This window comes from Xyrauchen texanus, chromosome 10 (genome assembly GCF_025860055.1).
Source record: "Xyrauchen texanus isolate HMW12.3.18 chromosome 10, RBS_HiC_50CHRs, whole genome shotgun sequence".
Classification (NCBI taxonomy): Eukaryota; Metazoa; Chordata; class Actinopteri; order Cypriniformes; family Catostomidae; genus Xyrauchen; species Xyrauchen texanus.
The window spans coordinates 33689073-33708560 of record NC_068285.1 but is presented as its reverse complement, the minus strand read 5'-3'; the positions used below and the strand labels follow the sequence as shown (position 1 = coordinate 33708560).

Sequence of the window (19488 nt, the reverse complement as noted above, 5' to 3'; positions counted from 1 at the left end):
ACGCAAAAATATTGATTCGATTGTCTCTCCGAGATCTGTATGTTACCACAATGTTCAAAGTGTTCCTGTGGGCCAGCTGAATGTGGGGCTAATTTCAAGTGTGTAAGGCTAATTTGAGCTATGAATTGCTCTTCAACAGCCTCAAAGCTCCCATCGTCATGGTTGCCATGGCTACTTTGAGACTAAATGTACTGCAGAGTTGCCAATCAGCATTCGAGTTTGTTGCAGACACCCACCTGTATGTCACTAAAACACATTGAAGAGGAAGGGGACACAGCAGGACTCAAGAGTGGAGAATGCTAAACCAGGGGACTCGACATGAGTCAGGACATTTATTGAAAACACAACTGCCCCTGTCCATAGAAAACACTAACCCACTGGCTACAGTACAATGCAACTGCAATTTTAAAGGGTGAACTGCCCCCACCTTTCTACTCTTGAATGTCCTTCTAACGTCTGACAAACAGAAAGTGTATAAACACTTCTATAGAACAGTATATTGCTTTACCATTTAAATCCCAACAAACAACTTTTTGTAAATGCTTTGCTTGAAAGTGTTTTTTTGCTTTCTTTCTTTAAAATAAACGTCACTTGGTTTAATACTTTAAGTGTGGCTTAATTGTCAAACTACATTTTGGGGCCTCTGTCATATATACAGTACATACACATTAGAGAGAAAAGATGTAAACCACTCCTCACCTTACTGATGTGGAACTCCAGTCGTCGCATGTATCTTTCAATAGTCTTAATTTGCTATGGGAGACAAGACAAAAACATTACAAACCTGATGAAAATCAAAAAGCAGACGTTATTCACACAGGGATCAATCTAAGTTCAGTCCCCAATCTTAAAACATGGGGACACCTGCAGCGATTAGAATGTTGCAATAACGGATCGCTGCTGCAGGAATGCAGCACATCATTAATGCAAAGCTGCTTTTTTTTCCAGGTGCACATTTTTTCCCCCCAAAACTCTAAAACAGGTCAAGACTGGTTAAGAAGGTCTTAGCATGTTTTGGGACCCTACCTTGTCCAGATCATACAGCACACCCTGAAGAAGAAATAAATACGTAAAATCAGTGGAAATGCAAAGAAATCACATTTTAGCAATTTAAATCACAACTCTGCTGAAACGATCTGCCTAAACCACTGGAGTTTTATGGATTTGGCCATTGCGTCTTGCTCTCTTATAAGCGTTTCTCAGATTAAACAATGAGTTGTTTAAATGCTTTGCATGAAAGATGTTCAACTTGGAAATGTGTCTCTAGATTCTTGCATTCCAGTCTGTGGTGTTCCATCTGATTGAACAGCCCCTGATCTGTGCTCATAGTCTGAGCCGCTTCACCACTGAGTTCAGCCGAATACTACTGCGATCGGTGAATATTGCTACTCTACATACAACTGTACTGAATAAAAAACAATGTTTTCACTGTTATTATGAAGCTTGAATCCGGAGTTGTAGGGAGTTCACGTGTAACACCATGAGAACTGTCTATTGAAGCATCCCCGCCCCCTCATTTTACTTTTGACTTAACATTTGAGAATATGGACTGAAATTTTTATATATTTATTTTATCCACATTAATTGAAATTTAAATGCTCTTTTTTAACAGCCAGGATAGGAATGTTCTATGCAATAACATAATGGTGCTGAATGGTTTATGTATTTATTGCACCCTTGTGGTCTAAAGAAGCAATGTAAATTTAAAAATCAGCTGACTTTAAAAAATTTGAATATTACTTCACATATATTCATATTTACATATTTATTTAATAAAAAAAGAAATACAATACATTTTCATGGTTCAGTCAGTACTGTTTATTTTTGTAATAAAATTCATCACGATTTTGCTTTGAGTGTTATTTTTTCATTCAGTATCAATTTTAAAAACTATCAGTTGATTAATCGGTTATTGGCAGGTACTGCCCAACTTAGTTATCGGTATAATCCACAATCGGTCGACCTCTAGTTATATAACCAAAGTCTTTTATTGCAAACTGTATTAATTACATTTTAGCACTTGATTCAAGTAGTGGCTTAATCATGACCGGAACCAAAACACAGTCCAGTGCCAATTACTGTGGTTGGTCAGGAAAACTGTGGATAACAGTAATGCTGAGTGATAATATCATATCCTGTCTCACCAGTCTGGAGTTTCTCTTCATGTCCTTCATGAGTGAGGTGAGTTTAACCAGCTCTGTTTGATGCACCTCCAGATACTCACTGAAAGAGAGAAAATATGACAAAGAACAACATCAGAACTCTGTAGCGCTGTCTGGACAATGACAAAGATTTTACAACATCCAACCTGAACACCGATTCAACCAAAAAGTGTGTATGACTGAGTGGAGAGCTTAGAGAGATCTGTGACTGTCAAGCAATGGAGAAAACTTCAGATGGGAGAAATGAGAGTCAGAGGAGACTCACTCCAGGCCTTGTTTGAGGGCTCCGTAAACTTCTTCCACTCTTCTGGGCTGCGGTTCTCGTGAGCTGCTGCTGCTGCCGCTGCTGGACTTGTATCCAGACAGATGGGGCTTCCTGGGCTTTGAGATGGGCTTCTTCTGCACGGCTGAATTCCCCATGAAGGAGTTACACCTGAAAACACACAAACATATGCAATCACTTCACTTCAAAGAAAAACATTTGATCAAGAAACTTGAATATGAATGTGCTAAATATGGCATCTGTAGTCCTTCTCTAAAGTTATAAGAGCTAATTGCCTTTTAGTCCATTTACTCAAGAATGTGCATGCGTGTTAGCAGTATCAAGCTCCTAGATCACATCTGATTTTCCACAACTTATGTTGTCTGGAATTCTTTGCATACTGAATGTTCTTGGACAGATATTATATCAATGTTTTGAATATGAATATTACCACCAATTGACCTGCCTTAAAGGGACTTGTTCAACTTGTACGCTGAAACAATCTTCAGAAAAGCTGGACTGGACGAGGTCAAAGAAGGGATAAAAATTGGAGGCCGAAATGTGAACAATTTACAGTATGCAGACGACACTGCCTTGATAGCGGGCACTGAAGAAGGAATGAAGAACCTACTGCGGACAGTTAAAAGAGAGAGCCAGGAAATGGGACTGTTGCTGAACTTCAAGAAGACCAAGGTGATGACCAATGAAAATTACGATCGACGAACCCTTGACCTGGATGGAGACGAAATTGAGGTCATCAACGACTTCAGCCTACTTGGATCAATGATCAACACGAATGCAACGACTCCCGAAGAAGTGAAACGAAGAATAGCCATCGGAAAATCAACGATGAAATCATTGGACAGAATTTTCAAATCGAAGGACATTTCTATGCCCACAAAGACACGACTCGTTCACAGTCTCATCTTCCCCATTGTAACATATGGCAGCGAGAGCTGGACAGTCAAGAAACAAGAACAGAAAAGAATTGACGCCTTCGAAATGTGGTGCTGGAGATGAATCCTGTCGATACCATGGACAGCCAGACGGACAAACAAATCTATATTGGAGCAAATCAAACCGGACATGTCTCTCGAAGCAAGGATCAACAAACTTCGACTTGCCTACTTTGGACACATCGTACAAACAGATCACTCACTGGAGAAGGATGTTATGATGGGACGCATCGAAGGAACAAGACGACGACGAACAGCAACCTGATGGCTCGACACCATCAAGACAACCATGGAGAAGACCTTGGCCCAACTTATCCACTGGCACATGATCGATCTTCCTACAGATTGTTCATCCATCAAGTCGCCATGGCTCGGAATCGAGCATAGGGCCTTTAACTAACTAACTAACTAACGGGACTTTGGGTTCATAACATGCGGTCAGCTAGTGGTCCATTTTAGTGCCCTTAACGCTTTTCTATGCAATAGTCTATCAAATAATCCCCTACCCTTCTAAAGCTAAAGCTTCAACGATCCCTGTCAGTAAAACCACGAAAAGTAATTTAGGGATAAAGCTTGTAATGCCCCATTTCTGATGTCTTTCTTTCTCAATGTGTCTTGACATTTAAGACTTCTGTCAAAAGCCAGGGGGCTTATATAGTATATTATGATGTGACAGTGCTCCCACATCTAATAACATCCAACAACATTCCTGTTTTTTTTAATGACACAATGGCAGTTGGTTGCTCAACATGTCTGAATGTGTCATGCAAGCAAAAGGTGCACTGGATGTTCTGCTGCAGTAAATCTAGACCATTGTTTACAATGAGAACATGTTGTTTGCCTAAGGGTCATCCACTTGTGATGCACTCCGTCATGCTAAGATAAGAGAGCGTGCACTGCACAAACACATGCACACATTCTTTAATGCCATTACTGCAACCACTGCTTCTACCTTCCCAGTGATGTCTTAATGGAAATGATTTGCATATCTTTCCTATGAACATACTGTGCAATTATCTTTCAATTTGTAAGTGTATTTTTCACATAAACATGAATACAGCAACTTTAGTAACCTGTGGGCATATACAGAATCTCTCTATATAGAAACTCCAAAAGAAACCATTGCAAAATTGAGATAAGAGAATTTGCCCACTGGTCCCTAAAGTTACCAGGTGTATTTTTGAGTAAACGCCTAAAAAGGCAGCATGAATTAAAAACCACCACATGAGAGCAAATTGTCAAAAGTTCTTCCTGAGGTTATGGTGTATGCCAGTAGTTAAAGCATCTATAGTCCCCCAAAAATTATTTGCAGATAGAAAAAGAGTGGCAGAGCTTTCAGCAACTTTCCTGTGGACTTAAATCTGTGAAACTGAATTGCAAGTTCGATTCCAGGGCATGCTGAGTGACTCCAGCCAGGCTTCCTAATCAACCAATTGGCCCGGTTGCTAGGGTGGGTAGAGTCACATTGGGTTAACCTCCTCGTGGTTGCTATAATGATGTTCTCTCTCTCGGTGGGGTGTGTGGCGAGTTGTGCGTGGATGTCGCGGAGAACAGCGTGAAGCCTTCACATGCGCTAGGTCTCCGCGGTAACGCGCTCAACAAGCCACACTTGCGATAAGATGCACAGATTGACGGTCTCAGATGCGGAGGCAACTGAGATTCGTCCTCTGCCACCAAGATTCACTACGCCACCATGAGGACTTGAGCGCATTGGGAATTGGGCATTCCAAATTGGGGAGAAAATGGGAGAGAAAATAAATACATAGAAATTCTGTGAAATTGACTTTCAATACTTTGCATGACTGGTTATTCATAACTTTGTTTGCAAATGCATAGAAAACTAATGTTTAAATGTGTTTTAAAAAAAAATTAAAACAAATGATAAAAGGGTATAATCTCCTGACAGGGCAAGTGACCTCACCGTGAGCGTCTCTCCTGCAGTGTGCTGAATCCAGCAAATGACTGGCTCCTGATGATGCCATTGGGTCCTCCAGGAGAGTGAGTGCCAGTGGCCATGATGTCTGGGGAGCGGGATGATACTCCTGCAAGAGGCAGGGAGGATTCTGGGTAAGAGAGAGGTCAGTGGTACAGCTAAGGGGGAAGGGTTGCGTGTGTAGGGTGATGTGAGGTGGGAAATGACTGAATGCATTTGGTTAAATTTACATTTTAAACCAGGCATGGAAAGTGGGCACACTAACGAGGAGTCTAAAGGCTACAGCTAGTGTGCTTCTTGAGGCCAGGGGAGTAAGTTTTTACACATACTGCACATCTATCACGTACCATCTGGCTCCCTTTAGACTAACACTTACATGCAAACAAAAACTGAACACGTCAAAGAGTTCTGTGGTATCAAAACAAAATGGTATGATGCAGTTACAGTAGTATGTATCAATATTGGCACATTGACTTGAAACTCAGAAGCACTTTCCCATCACCAGTGATGTGAATTGGGATGCAACCATAGACTCATGAAAAGACAATCTTCACTGCAATGAATGAATGTACATGAAAATGCAGCAGAAAATATCACAGAAAAGGAAGCAATAAGTTGTTTAGTCTCTTGTGTATACAGCTAGTGGAAATAGCACTACAGAGTGAGAAGACCCCATATGGCCGACATTTAGAGGGTTTTATAAACTGCTATATAATCATAGCTGAAGATGTGGAAAAAAGCTGTTAGAAACAGGAGGTGGACTAATGGAGCTCAGAAAGTATCACTCAATTTAATCAAGTGCAATCATCTAGGGAGGACATGGAAATCTCCCTTGTAGAGAAAGAACCTTCAAAGACTCATCTCCTCATAGCGAATCTCCAAATCACTCATAAAGCATCAAAGCAGAGAAGGCTGATGACAACATAGGTAAACCCCTGATCTAATGAAGCTGTGAGGTCATTGATGTGAGAGACACAAGATTAGTGCACAATTCGGATAACAACTTTTGACACTGAGATCTAGAGAATAATGAGGGAAAAATCTGGGTTATGCCAGAAACCACAGGTATGCACACAGGACCATAAAAAAAGGGTATAGTAGAGTAATAAAGGGTCCCGTGATTTTCTTGGGGGGTCCAGGGGTGTGGTTCCCATGGAGATTTTTTATTTATTTAAAATAAATGTTGAATTCAGGTGACTTTTGAAGCAGCATTCATTACATATTCCTGGCCCCATTACACATGCCATTAAGGGTTTTCAGTGATTGGATCACAGTTTGATAGCTCTAGCAGAATTTTACTTTAGTCTGTTCCCTAGTTAAAAGAATCTAGAGATACCCCTGGTGCACAAATGACTCTAAATAGTCTGTAATTTGTAGTACACAGATATAAACTGTCCCATTAGGTCTGTGTTTGTGTAGCTCTCTTGGGGGTATGGTATGCCCAGGCTGAGGTTACACACTGCATGCAGGGGTGGTATGTTGGGGGTAACCATACACCTCTGGGTCTCTGCTCAGAGCACAGTGCAATAGATACATCACTGCTGAGATGGAGCTACATGAACAACAGGGCTCTGGAAGGGATCTTGTTTTGCAGAGGAAAGACAAAAGACCCTTGCATGACGTGTGCTAGGCTATTTATAGGCACTGGCTTTGACTCTCAAACGTGGACTTCTGTACTTTGCATTTTGATCATCTGACAATTACTCTGATCATTCACATAACTGGGAAATAAAACACTGGAGTAATATAAGAATTTTACATGGCAGCATTCAATTAACTCAAAATTGGGATAAAATTTAAACAACACAATCAAAGAAAATAAATATGCTCTACAGGATGGTAATGATATGACATTTCCATGTTGTTCAAATGTTCATTGTTATTAACCTCGAAAAGCATCCCAACTCAAATACCAATACTTGCCTTAAAGTGAACATGGAATCAAAATGGACCCCATTTTCTTTTCTTATTGTTAATGATTAATTGGTGCACTTTATTCAATTTTTTTATCTTTGTGATCGTAAATCATGTGTTATAACTTGAATATCTTTTGTTGGAGTAAACCTGTTTGCAAACATTGCTTTTGCAATTTTATTAGGGGATGCTAATGGTGCAGAAATTACAGTAAAAGATAACAATCAAAGACATTAATTAAAAGTTAATTTGTTAAAAACAGAGACAATTCTAGGGAGAACACATTAAACATGAAGTCAACAAATTTGAAACTGATTGAAGAGACAATTATGAAAATTGTGATGAAAAGTGAGAAGTACAGAAACTATAAAACAATTTCAAAATTTCTCTTTCAGTATCCCAATTAGCATCTATTTTATTAATATTTTAGTATAACACTAAAGAACTAATGTTCATGCAGCACTGGGTGCATGTAATTAAGCTCAAATCGTTTCTTTTCAAAACACAACACCAACACAAGGAAACCTATATAACCATTCAATGTGTTGAACAAACAAAAGGTCCTACTTCAGTCTCCTGAAGCGTTCAAAGAGCACAAAGCAACACTGTGCCAGCCAGTGCATGCTGAGATTGTTCCACTCGTTCTATTCAGGCCTGCCTGTCTCGGTTCACAGACACTCCTCAAGTGCTGCTCATGAGGGCGTCGTCAACCCCGTCCCTCCGAGCACAGCTACTCATAAATATTCTGAGTACAGCTGCCTGGCACCCAACTCTGAACTCTTCACGATGGGAGACAGATGACAGGGAGAAAAGAACGAGGGGGGCTTCATTAATTTGTCACCTCCAGCAGGGACCAGGTTTGTCAGGCCTGTTGTTAAGGGTGTGAGAGGGTCTCGAAACAGGGCTGGAGAAGTCCTGAAAAGTGTGTGCGTGCAAAGGCACAAGTCCCTCGTTTCCGCTCAGGCTGTAGCCTACATCATGAATTCTGGCTGTCTGACTAACCTAACACACTGCAAAGAGTGAAATGGGTACATTGAACACAACATGGTGCCTTTCTTTTCCAAAGATCCGGAATGCATTTGTATAAAAGAGGAATTTAGACTATTTTTATTGTGGTATGCGATTCAAATCAAACACATAACCTCAGGGATTTGTACAATAATTTCCTTTCTGCACCTTGGTCTTTGGAGTACTTCTTATATTCGCTCTGTTCGAAAATCTAGTGAGCTGTCTCTGCAAGAAGCATTTTAAAGGGGTCATAACATGCCTTTTTATTATTTTAATGTTCCTAGTGGTTTACTTATAATATTAAGTCATATATTTGTAAAATATTATTATTTTTCACCCTTATTCTGACACGCTGTCAGAAACACTCTGTTTTGGAGCTGCTTATCTTTTAAGACTTGACTGTAAACTCCCACTGTTATGAATGGCTCTCTGCTCTAGACTGAGCTGCTCTCTTCTTGCCATCTCACTGGCCACTGCTACTGGGCGGGGCTATGGAAGTAATAAAGTTAAGTAGGCATTGATGTGTTGTTGTGGAGGTGGAGAGATGCAAATATGACATTACAATGTGGAGGAAGTAGAGAACGAGTTGTTTTGGCAGCTTGGTTTCAACAAATGCGCTTTCTGCATTAAGGAGGAAGTTTTGAGTTCTGAAACTTACAGTATGTTTTTAATAGTACAATGACCTCTTATAATGTGATGATATCAAGGAGAATTTAATTCTTCATGCCATGACACCTTTAAGGCATCAAAGGTGTGCTCCGACATGAAGGCTGTTCCAAAAAAGGACACCTAATTTGGACAAAAAACCCCAAAATGTTTTCTGTACAGATACGATATGCAATAACAGTAATCTCCTCAATTTTAAATCACACTTTTTATCCCATTTATCCTAAATCTGGCTCCTTATACATTAACCACAAAATATGTTTACACAAACAGCCACGAACAACCACGAATTTGGCAAGCGATGCGATAACAGCCGTGAACACAATGAGCGACAGGACATTAGGCCAATAGCTTGGTTCCTATTTCTATGCAGTGTCGACCAATTTGTCCTGCTCAGTGTGAACAGTTATTGGTCTAAAATCCCACTCTTCATACATTTAACATCAAATTTGTTCCGATTTGCTGTGGACACCCGCCAACCAGACAAATGCGACAAACAATGTGACAACAGTCACATGTACAACAAGTGCCAAGTGTCAGAACATTAGGTCGATTGTTTGGTTTTTATTTCTGCGGTGTTTGGGCAGGTAGCCACGTCTAGTGTGAACTCTCCTTTGTCAAATCTAGCAAGTAATATGTTGTTTTGTAATGTTTTGTTTTGCGTTCAGTGTGGACAGACAGATTGTTAGCCATTCTACATCAGTCACTTCTAAGGTACCATTTCAGTTAAGGCAAAGCCTATGTATCCAGCAGGCAGCAAGGAGGCCCACCAGCTTTTAAAACAGAGCTATAATTTCACACACAAGCACACTGCAAGTTAACAGCAGCATGATTCCTAATGCCTGTATAAATGAGTTTCTATAGTAACAACAGACAATACACAGTTGTGTTCAGTACAACAACATTGCTATTATGGATCCTCCACAAAAGGCCTCCTCCCACTATTCTGATCTAAGACTCCATTGTCTTCCTCTCTGCATTTTGGTAGGAGTTCAAACTGCTCAGCCTCCATCCCTGCAGCTCTGTGTCCAGTTTGCCTATTGCCCTGGTCCAAGTTGACACTTGCCCTGGAATAGCGATGACCTCACTGCTTGCCTCGATGCCAGATCAGAGAACTAAAGTCAACCACATGGAAGTGACCGACTGACCCTGTTCCAGTCATGATGTAGTAATGTGTGCATTTGGGCAGCGTCTCTCAATGGGCAAGGAGAGTGGAGCAGTACACCTTTAAAGCGAAAAATTAAAATGCTGTCATCATTTACAGACCCTCATTTTTTTCCAAACTTGTATGACTTACTTTCTTCCATGGAACACAGGAGGAAGAAGTCAGGTAGAATGTTTATGTTGCTCATTTCAATAAAAAGTGAATGAGGATGGGGTCTGCCAAGCTCCAAAAAAAAAAAAAAAAAAAAAAAATATATCACAAAAAAGCATCGTAAAAGAATGACTCCTAGCACACTCTATATTCCAATTCCTCTGAAGTCATCCGACAGCCATTTTGTAAGAAAGAGAGTGAACTATTAATTTAAATCTACTGACCATCATCTAGCTAATGTGCAGGCCTGACTCACATCCCTGCAAAGAAAAGGACTCTTTTATGAGCAGCCTAAAAATAATTAACACAGTGAAACATGATTCTAAAGCAGGCACCCGAGAACTGAATGGATGTTCTTGTTTTCTGGATGAAAGATCATGTGGTCATGACAGTGGCTGATATCGTTTATCACTTTCCTAAAAAAATTACAATTTTGCTTTAGGCTGGAAAGCACGTTAAGCCAGCTGATGAATAAACTAATAAACTAATTGGGAAAACTGTTCCTTAATAGTGGTGTTATTTTTGGAATATGAGATGCAAAAAGCATGAAAATGTAACCAACTAAAACCATGAACAATTTCTTAAGGTGTGGTAATCATGATATAAGTGGAATAACTGACTCTTTGCTAAGCCCACCTTTAAAGCATTTCTGACCAATCCTGTCTTAGCCACTGTTGCCAGCCACCATTTCTCTGACATGAATTTGCTATTTTCCAATGAGGGCCAATGGGAGTTAAGGAGGATTTGATCAAAATGATCCAAAAAAAATGTCAAACACGATGTTGCCGGGTCATTTGTAATAGTGACACGAGGTGCCCAGAGAGGATACCCTCTCTGGGGTGTGTTTCCTTCTTTAAAAAACAAACAAAAAAAAAAACACTTTAAATAAATGTCAAGAGAGCATACAAATGGATTAAACCATATCAGTCCTCTTCCCAAATGAGCATGTAAAACATCAGCGAGGACACCTACATTTCCTCAAAGGTAAATTAAAGCTAATAAATGAACGTTAAATAATTATTGTATTGATTCATCACAAAGTGTTCACAGCATCAAAATGAGTGTGTTATGAGCAGTTCTGTTCACTAACATGAATGTTATCTGGTGTGTAATTGCTATAAAATGACACTTTTCTCTTTTTAAGTGACTGTGATAATTTTTCTTTATTCCAATTCATAGTCTCCACAGTTTTCAATCAAATTTCTGTGAAATTTAACTATTTCCGTTACAAAAACACATGTCAGTCTTCATTACAGCCCACTTAAGAATAATATCCATTCCGTTTATGAGAATATTTTGCACAAAAAAAACAAACTCGTTGATCACAGCAATCTCCCATTCATTCCTATGGGGAGTTCTGCAGAGCTTGTCAGAGCAAGTGACCGTAACCAATGGGGGCGGAGCTTAGCAAAGGGTCAATTGACTCCGTCCAGTTGAATTATTTAAAAATAATGCACACCTGAGCGAACAGCATCTGCTGTATCTCCAAAATGCAAACAGAAGGTGAAAACTTCAGATTTTTTTTAGGCAAGAGTAAGAGCAAACGAGAGCAACATCTCTCACATAAAAAAAAAAAATAATAAAAAAAAAAAATTGTTAAAACATAATCCAGGTTTTGTAGTCAAACTTCCAACTTGGGCTGAAAATTTCAACCCAGACTTAAAAATGCAAGAGTATGACACTGACATTCACATGGGAAGATGTATGCAGTTAAATGTCAAACACTCACTTTTCAGTAAGATAAGTGTGTCAATACATTACATATTAATACATCTTTTTAAGCAAATGATTGCAGAGACAGGTGTGTAAAACAGTATATCATTTCTGGTAATAATCTTATGTAAAGATAACAATATTGGCTTTTTTAAATGCCATCTTTCGAGTATCAAGGTGCATTCCAAACCATACACTTCTGAAAAATTCTATGTCATTTTGAAGGGGGAGTAGTGAGAGTAGTATGTTAAAACTAAAAAAACAAGGTGCTCATTAACAATATTCTGAAAACAGCAGCAAGACATGGCAGTCTAGCGCATGATTATGTAGAAAAATTATTTAATGACAGATGCAAAAAACTAATTCGGTGTGAACAGTCCCTTAAGAGACACATCACATCGATATGTGATGGACCCTAAATCAGTATAATTATACAGGGTTTTCATAAGACTGACCAGTCAACTAGTCACTCAGACTACCTACTGATTAATCGATCATGAAAATATGTGGTTTTGAACACCCCTAGGAGTATTCCTCATTCGACTTTTAAGAAAAGGAAAAGCAAGAAAAGAGTTTTCTTTTAAGGTCAAAAGTCCACATGTAACTAACTGTAAATGTAAAGGTTGGAGGATTCAAAGGATGTTGACAGAAGGAGTTGATAACTTAACATATCCAGCTGATGTGTTAGGCTGTTATATATTCAACATCCCCTTTAGCAAAAGCATGAAGGTGTGGTAGTGCAGAAACAGTGACATAATGGTTAGATGGTTGATCCATTTGATTTAGGCTGATGCACAGAAAAGGAAAAGCAAGAAAAGAGTTTTCTTTTAAGGTCAAAAGTCCACATGTAACTAACTGTAAATGTAAAGGTTGGAGGATTCAAAGGATGTTGACAGAAGGAGTTGATAACTTAACACATCCAGCTGATGTGTTAGGCTGTTATATATTCAACATCCCCTTTAGCAAAAGCATGAAGGTGTGGTAGTGCAGAAACAGTGACATAATGGTTAGCTGGTTGATCCATTTGATTTAGGCTGATGCACAAAAATGACCTGTTCTGGAGGTCAGAGGGAGAGGGTGGGGAGAGTGAGAGGGGGCAACTTAAAGCAGATAAAAGGGCCTTTTGTGGGTTTGTTTACATTTGAATTGTACAGTTATATTTTGAATTCACAAGAATTCTGTTGGCCCATTTAAAATGTTTTATCATCCACTGTGTGAAAACCGTAAGCCCGATCAGAAAGAGATAGTACACCATTCTAGAACAGTCTGAAGGTCTGTGCTGAGTTCAGTGGAATTCATTTTAAAGCTGAAAGAGGAGTTACAATTTTGGTCCTCGTATAGGGATTTTGAAAAAAAATCAAAGCAACGTTTGTAGAATAACAGTATGTTGGCTTCATCAAGATTTCCAGAACACTCTCCCATGTCTTCCATTGGTCAAACAGATAGTCCCCCCCAACCTGTTAATGGATTACTTGGAGTATTATGCTGGAATAGGAGAAAGTACTGAAAAATTACACAAGTCGCCAAATTCTGCAAGCTATTGACTGTAAGCTCATTCAAACAAAGACACACTTAAGTTAATTAATTGCTAAAAGGTAAATATTTGAACAAGAATCTGTTAAGCAGGATCATTTGGCCCACATTTGCAATTAATAGTGGATTTATTTCATACTCCGCAGGCAGCAGAATGCAGAGCACTTGAAAGTTATCTAACAGCAGATACTTAAAATGTCAAGCTACTTTCATCTTCATCGTGACTGAAGACAGAAAGAAACTATTTCAGGATGCCTGAATCACACGTAACCACTGTTAACCTCTTAGGAGACACATATGGCAATTGTAATCTCAGACTCATCCCCATAAGGACGTGGATGAGCGTCTGAGCATGCAGAGAATGTTACTTGGTCCATGTTACACAAATGTTTTTGACTTTGACAAAAACCTGCATGAAAGTATAAAAAAAGTACTCCATATGAATCACACGCTATATTTGAAGTCTTCTGTGAGGAAAAGACTGAAATATAAGTCATTATTCAATGAAAATGTTCTTACATTCAATTTAAAACATTGCAACGCAATTCTTTTAATCTTTAAGCAGCTCAAACATTATGAAAAATAATAAATTTTTCAACAACACCGTTTGGAACAGCATGAGAGTAAATGATGAGTTCTCATTTTTTGGTGGACTAGTGTATTCTTTAAGTAACCGTACCACATGTTTAGTCATCGTAAAAGCTTGTCCATTTTTAAAATTCAACATTAAATGTGGATTTTCACTGCGAGTCCTGAATATTTCTTAAGCAACTGAACCATGTTATACTTCATTTGGGCTCTCTATACTTAGAGCTGACCAATGGCACACAAATAAGACTTGGCTTTAAAGAACATGATCACATTTAATTGTGCCAGTAATGACCCATGCTGATAGATCACAGGAAATGGACACTGTAGCAGGTGGATCTTCAGAATGATACAGAAGTTCAGATCAGAGTGAACTGGAATAAACTGTGTGGGTGTGTGTCCATGCAAGATGTATGAGAGAGACCAACAGAGAGGAGTAAGAGTTGCCTCTTCATTTCTGTCTCCCCTGCAGTCTGCCAGCTGGAGATAACTAGAACTTCTGTCTCTATAAAAAGATGCCAGTTGACTTGTGCCAGACTCGTGCAGATGAAACATTGAAGCAGTTTACTGTCTTGAAGACTGAAAAATACTTTTTAAATTAGTGATGGCATGTTGCAGGTTCAAAAGAGTGTACAAAATAATTGTTTTTTTGTGCTTAAATTTCAGCCACACCTGTGAGAAATATTGCAGTTTTTTTTTGCTTTGTCTTTTCTGACTTTGTTGCACTTTAATGTCATGCAGTAACACATTAACAAAGTGATTGATGTGTGACATCATGAAACCGAGACCCTCCCTTCTAAATTCGATCACAAGTGGTCACAGGAGATGCATTTATACGATCAGGTGTAAACAGCAATATGTCTCACATGACCACATGTGATCGGATCACCCCAGACACATCTTAATACCAGGTGTAAACAGGGTTTGTATGTCAGCAAAGACCCTGAAGGAGCACAGCACCCTTTAAAAACATAAAGGAAATTAAGCAAATTACAAAGGAAATTTAATCTAAAATCTAAGGAAAACAGCCATCATCTAAGAGAGAATCTGCTATACATGACAACATCCAAGGACCTCATTCAATCAACCAATGGAATTTCAGAAAGAAACCGTAACAACCAATGATCTTCCTGCATACCTGCTAACAACGGAGTAAACCGACAGTGAAAAACAAAAACATCCACTTCACCAGTTTATGTTGGAGGTATAAACCGCTGTAATACAGTAGAATGCTTAATCATTTTTGATAATCAGGGCGGATTATGGGATACCACCCTCACGGATAAAACCTAAAACATGTCATCTGTTCAAGATGAGAAAGAAAGGTTCTTCGGACAAGATGCCAGGTTATTTAACCATCAATTTGCCTCTCCTCAGCAAAGGAACAGTACAAAAGCCTTGATTCAAAACCTAGTTATATGCCTACCTAGACAGCATTTTCAAGGCACACTCCCAAAGCAAAGGTCGTTTTTAAAGCTAGCCTAGGCAGAAGCAAAATGCTGCCTTCTGAAGGCTACAGTATACATTGTTTTTCCGTATTCCATTATGTTTAGTGCATGGTCAAGCCATTCATATTATTCTCCTTTAGATATATACTCGCACGCATGTATGTGTTCGGTGAATGCACGTTATGAATTCTTTGTGATACCGTTAAGCACAGTCAATGGCAGGTGCATGTGCAGATGAAGCACACAGACAAGGACTGTTTTCTTGTCTAGTAAAACTGGGTTGCATGCGGAGTACATGCATACTGTTCTGATGACTAAATTTTCATCACACGAACTGTGCAAAAGACGTAGTGGTATGTGGAAACCATTCCATACTTCATTTTGTCGGAATAAAAGCTACCCTCCAAGATATCTGACTTCAGCCAAAGAGAGAAAAGTTGACTATAAATGTGCTTATATTTCATTCAATGTTGAAAGCATAGTTAAAACAGTTCAGTCTACTTAAAATGCATTATTTTCCCCAGCAATGCTCACAGATGTAGACTGTCCACGTGTCTAGAAAACAGGACTGCAAGGAGACAGTATGCCGTACTGTGTTTAACGTTAAATTATATTGAGACTTTGATAGACATCTTTGGTTCTGTGTCGGTGAAGGTGTACTGTGGTGTGAGAGTACTTACGATACAATTTTTTTGGGAAACACTGATGATGAGCTTTGCAAAACAGTCACATATAAGGTTCCAATTCCAATGGAAGGCACAGCTCATTGGAGACTGATTCTATAGAAACACTGATGCTTAGATGGCCCCTTGCTGACCAGTGCTGATTTGATTTAGCTTGCCTTATGACCGTGACATGGGTCGAAGCCTCTCACTGCCTACTGTCATAACCACAGAATGACAGTAGATAAAACCCAGACAATTCAGAACCTCTTTTATCCTTCTCAATCCTTCAATTAAAAGAGATTCTAAGATATGTCTGTCTCTTTTATCCCCACTCTTTTTCCTGCCTTCCTTTCTTTCCTAAAATACCTCTCATCAGGCCCTTGAGGTCAGACTATCTTAGTGAGATTTGTCTGTACAAGATCACTGGGGAGAGTGAAAGAGAAAGAGAGACCTTCAAACTTACATAAACCTCATGGCTCAATAGTGAATCTGAGATACATCTATGATGGGCAGCACATTGTATGAAGATACAACCAGGGCTTGACTTTAACTCCCGGCGAATCAGTCACTCTTGCCACTTGGCGGGTGACATTTTCAGGGTTTTTCGTGCACTGAAAATTCTGTGAATATCAGGCCTCCAAAGCAAATTAAATATATATATATATATATATATTTTGTGTGCAGTCTTCCCTTATTATCAACGCTTTATAATTTTAGATATGATAGAGCAGAGCTGATCCTGTGTTGGATTCAACTAGGCTTCTTTTGATAAAATGGCAGATCACAAAACTTATGCAACCAATTAGAAATGTAACACTGATTGTTCTACATTACAGAACTTTGATAAAAGTCCAACATTTAAAACGGCTAGACAGCCTCGACATTATAAATAGCACTGACAAAGGGGGAAACACCACTGTGGCATGTTCCAACATAAATTAAAGACATTTTTAAGACTTTTCAATCTCCACATTATCATCCTTAATAAAACATCAAATATTTTACTGTAGTATCACTAACTGGTATTTTTACAGAAATGTTACAGATACATATTAAATCTATTAGGGTGAATCGATTAGAGCTTTTACAACTGTTTAAATCTAAATGTGTTTAGGCTATAAGTTTTTTAACAACATATCCTACAGTTTATTTTTTAGTAAGACTATCTACATTAACCTTACCACAGAGGATGAGGAGCCATCAATTGTCTTACCTGTAGTAATGCCCTTATTACTACAAATGCTACTGTTAAACAATGGAAGAACAATGGCAAACTTTGTAAAATTTTGAATGAATTGGGTATAAAAGTCTGAACTTCCATGAATTATGGACAAATTATTAACAAAGTTTTCCTCCTGTTCTATCCTACTCAGGGGCAGACTGGGACTAAAAAGTGGCCCTGGACTTTCTGGCCCAGGTTGGCCCACCAAACCCGGCCCGCAACACACCATACCATAACACACCGGCTCATTGATTTCATTTTCCGGCTCAATTTCAAAATTTTGTCTTGAAAAATATAAATTTCTATTGACTGCTAGTCATGACAACGGCTCCACCAGTGCAAAACTGTAAACTTTAAAACATATAAAACCACTGTAAATGTAAATGTAGTGGAATTTTTAGAGAAAGCACTAAAATAAATACTTTATAGCTCAGACAAATAACATGTCAGGAAGCTTTCTTTTCCCAACGTACAGATGTCAAATAAACATTTACATGAAAATACAAGGAAACGTGTGTATTTCAGGAGCTGTGACAAGTTTTTAAAGATCTTAAATCACTTTTAAACTTTTTTTCTAGAAGTGCAAATAAACTATTGTCTTAATGAATATGTGGTTATGGAAACAACAAGTATAATAATAATATATGTATTTGTATTTGGAATGCCCAATTCCCACTACATAGTAGGTCCTTGTGGTGGCGCGGTTACTCACCTCAGTCCGAGAACAAGTCTCAGTTGCCTCCACTTCTGAGACAGTCATTCCGTGCATCTTATCACATGGCTCGTTGTGCATGACACCACGGAGACTCTGCATGTGAAGGCTCATGCTACTCTCTGTGATACACACACAACATACCACGTGCCCCATTGAGAGGGAGAACCACTTAATCATGACCACAAGGAGGTTACCCCATGTGACTCTACCCTCCCAAGCAACCGGGCCAATTTGGTTGTTTAGGAGATCTGGCTGGAATCACTCAGCACACCCTGGACTCAAACTCCAGGGGTGATAGTCAGTGTCAATACTCGCTGAGCTACCCAGGTCCCCAGTTATCTGTGCCTTTCAGCAACTTGAAAAATTCCAGAAAATTATGTCAAGCCTTTAGCCTCTAAGGAAATTAGCTTCTGATAGGTGTACTGAATTGAAGATGTACCTGTGGATGTATGTTAAGGCCTACCTTCAAACAGTGCCTCTTTAATTGACATCATGGGAAAATCAAAAGAAATCAGCCAAGACCTCAGAAAAAAAAATGTGGACCTCCACAAGTCTGGTTCATCCTTGGGAGTAATTTCCAAATGCCTAAAGGTACCACGTTCATCTGTACAAACAACAGTATGCAAGAACATACATCATGGGACCAAGCAGCCATCATACCACTCAGGAAGGAGACGCATTCTGTCTCCTAGAGATGAACATAGTTTGGTGCAAAAAGTGCAAATCAATCCCAGTACCAAAGCAAAGGACCTTGTGAAGATGCTGGAGGAAAGATGTAGATAAATACCTATATCCAAAGTAAAATGAGTCCTATATCGACATAACCTGAAAGGCTGCTCAGCAAGGAAGAAGCCACTGCTCCAAAACCAGCATAAAAAAAGCCAGACTACAGTTTGCAAGTGCACATATGGGAAAAGATCTTACTTTTGGAGATATGTCCTCTTGTCTGATGAAACTGAACTGTTTGACCATAATGGCCATAATGACCATCGTTATGTTTGGAGGAAAAAGGATGAGGCTAGCAAGACGAAGAACACCATCCCAACCGTGAAGCATGGGGGTGGCAGTATCATGTTGTGGGGGTGTTTTGCTGCAGGAGGGACTGGTGCACTTCACAAAATAGATGGCATCATGAGGAAGGAAAATTATGTGGATATATTGAAGCAACATCTCAAGACATTAGCCAGGAAGTTAAATCTCGGTCACAAATGGTCTTCCAAATGGACAATGACCCCAAGCATACCTCCAAAGTTGTGGTAAAATGGCTTAAGGACAACAAAGTGAAGGTATTGGAGTGCCCATCACAAAGCCCTGGCCTCAATCCGATAGAAAATTTGTGGGCAGACCTGAAAAAGCATGTGGGAGGAAGGAGGTCTACAAACCAGACT

General features: G+C 39.2%; 1 protein-coding gene across 1 annotated transcript in view; it reads right to left on the bottom strand.

Moving 5' to 3' along the window:
• Positions 1 to 19488, bottom strand: part of LOC127651068 (rho family-interacting cell polarization regulator 2-like) — a 97445-nt gene that overhangs the window by 28764 nt on the left and 49193 nt on the right. The window contains 5 exon segments of the mRNA XM_052136774.1: positions 700 to 753; positions 1027 to 1050; positions 2145 to 2223; positions 2428 to 2595; positions 5302 to 5422. Of these exon segments, the coding sequence (XP_051992734.1) occupies positions 700 to 753; positions 1027 to 1050; positions 2145 to 2223; positions 2428 to 2595; positions 5302 to 5422 (446 nt within the window).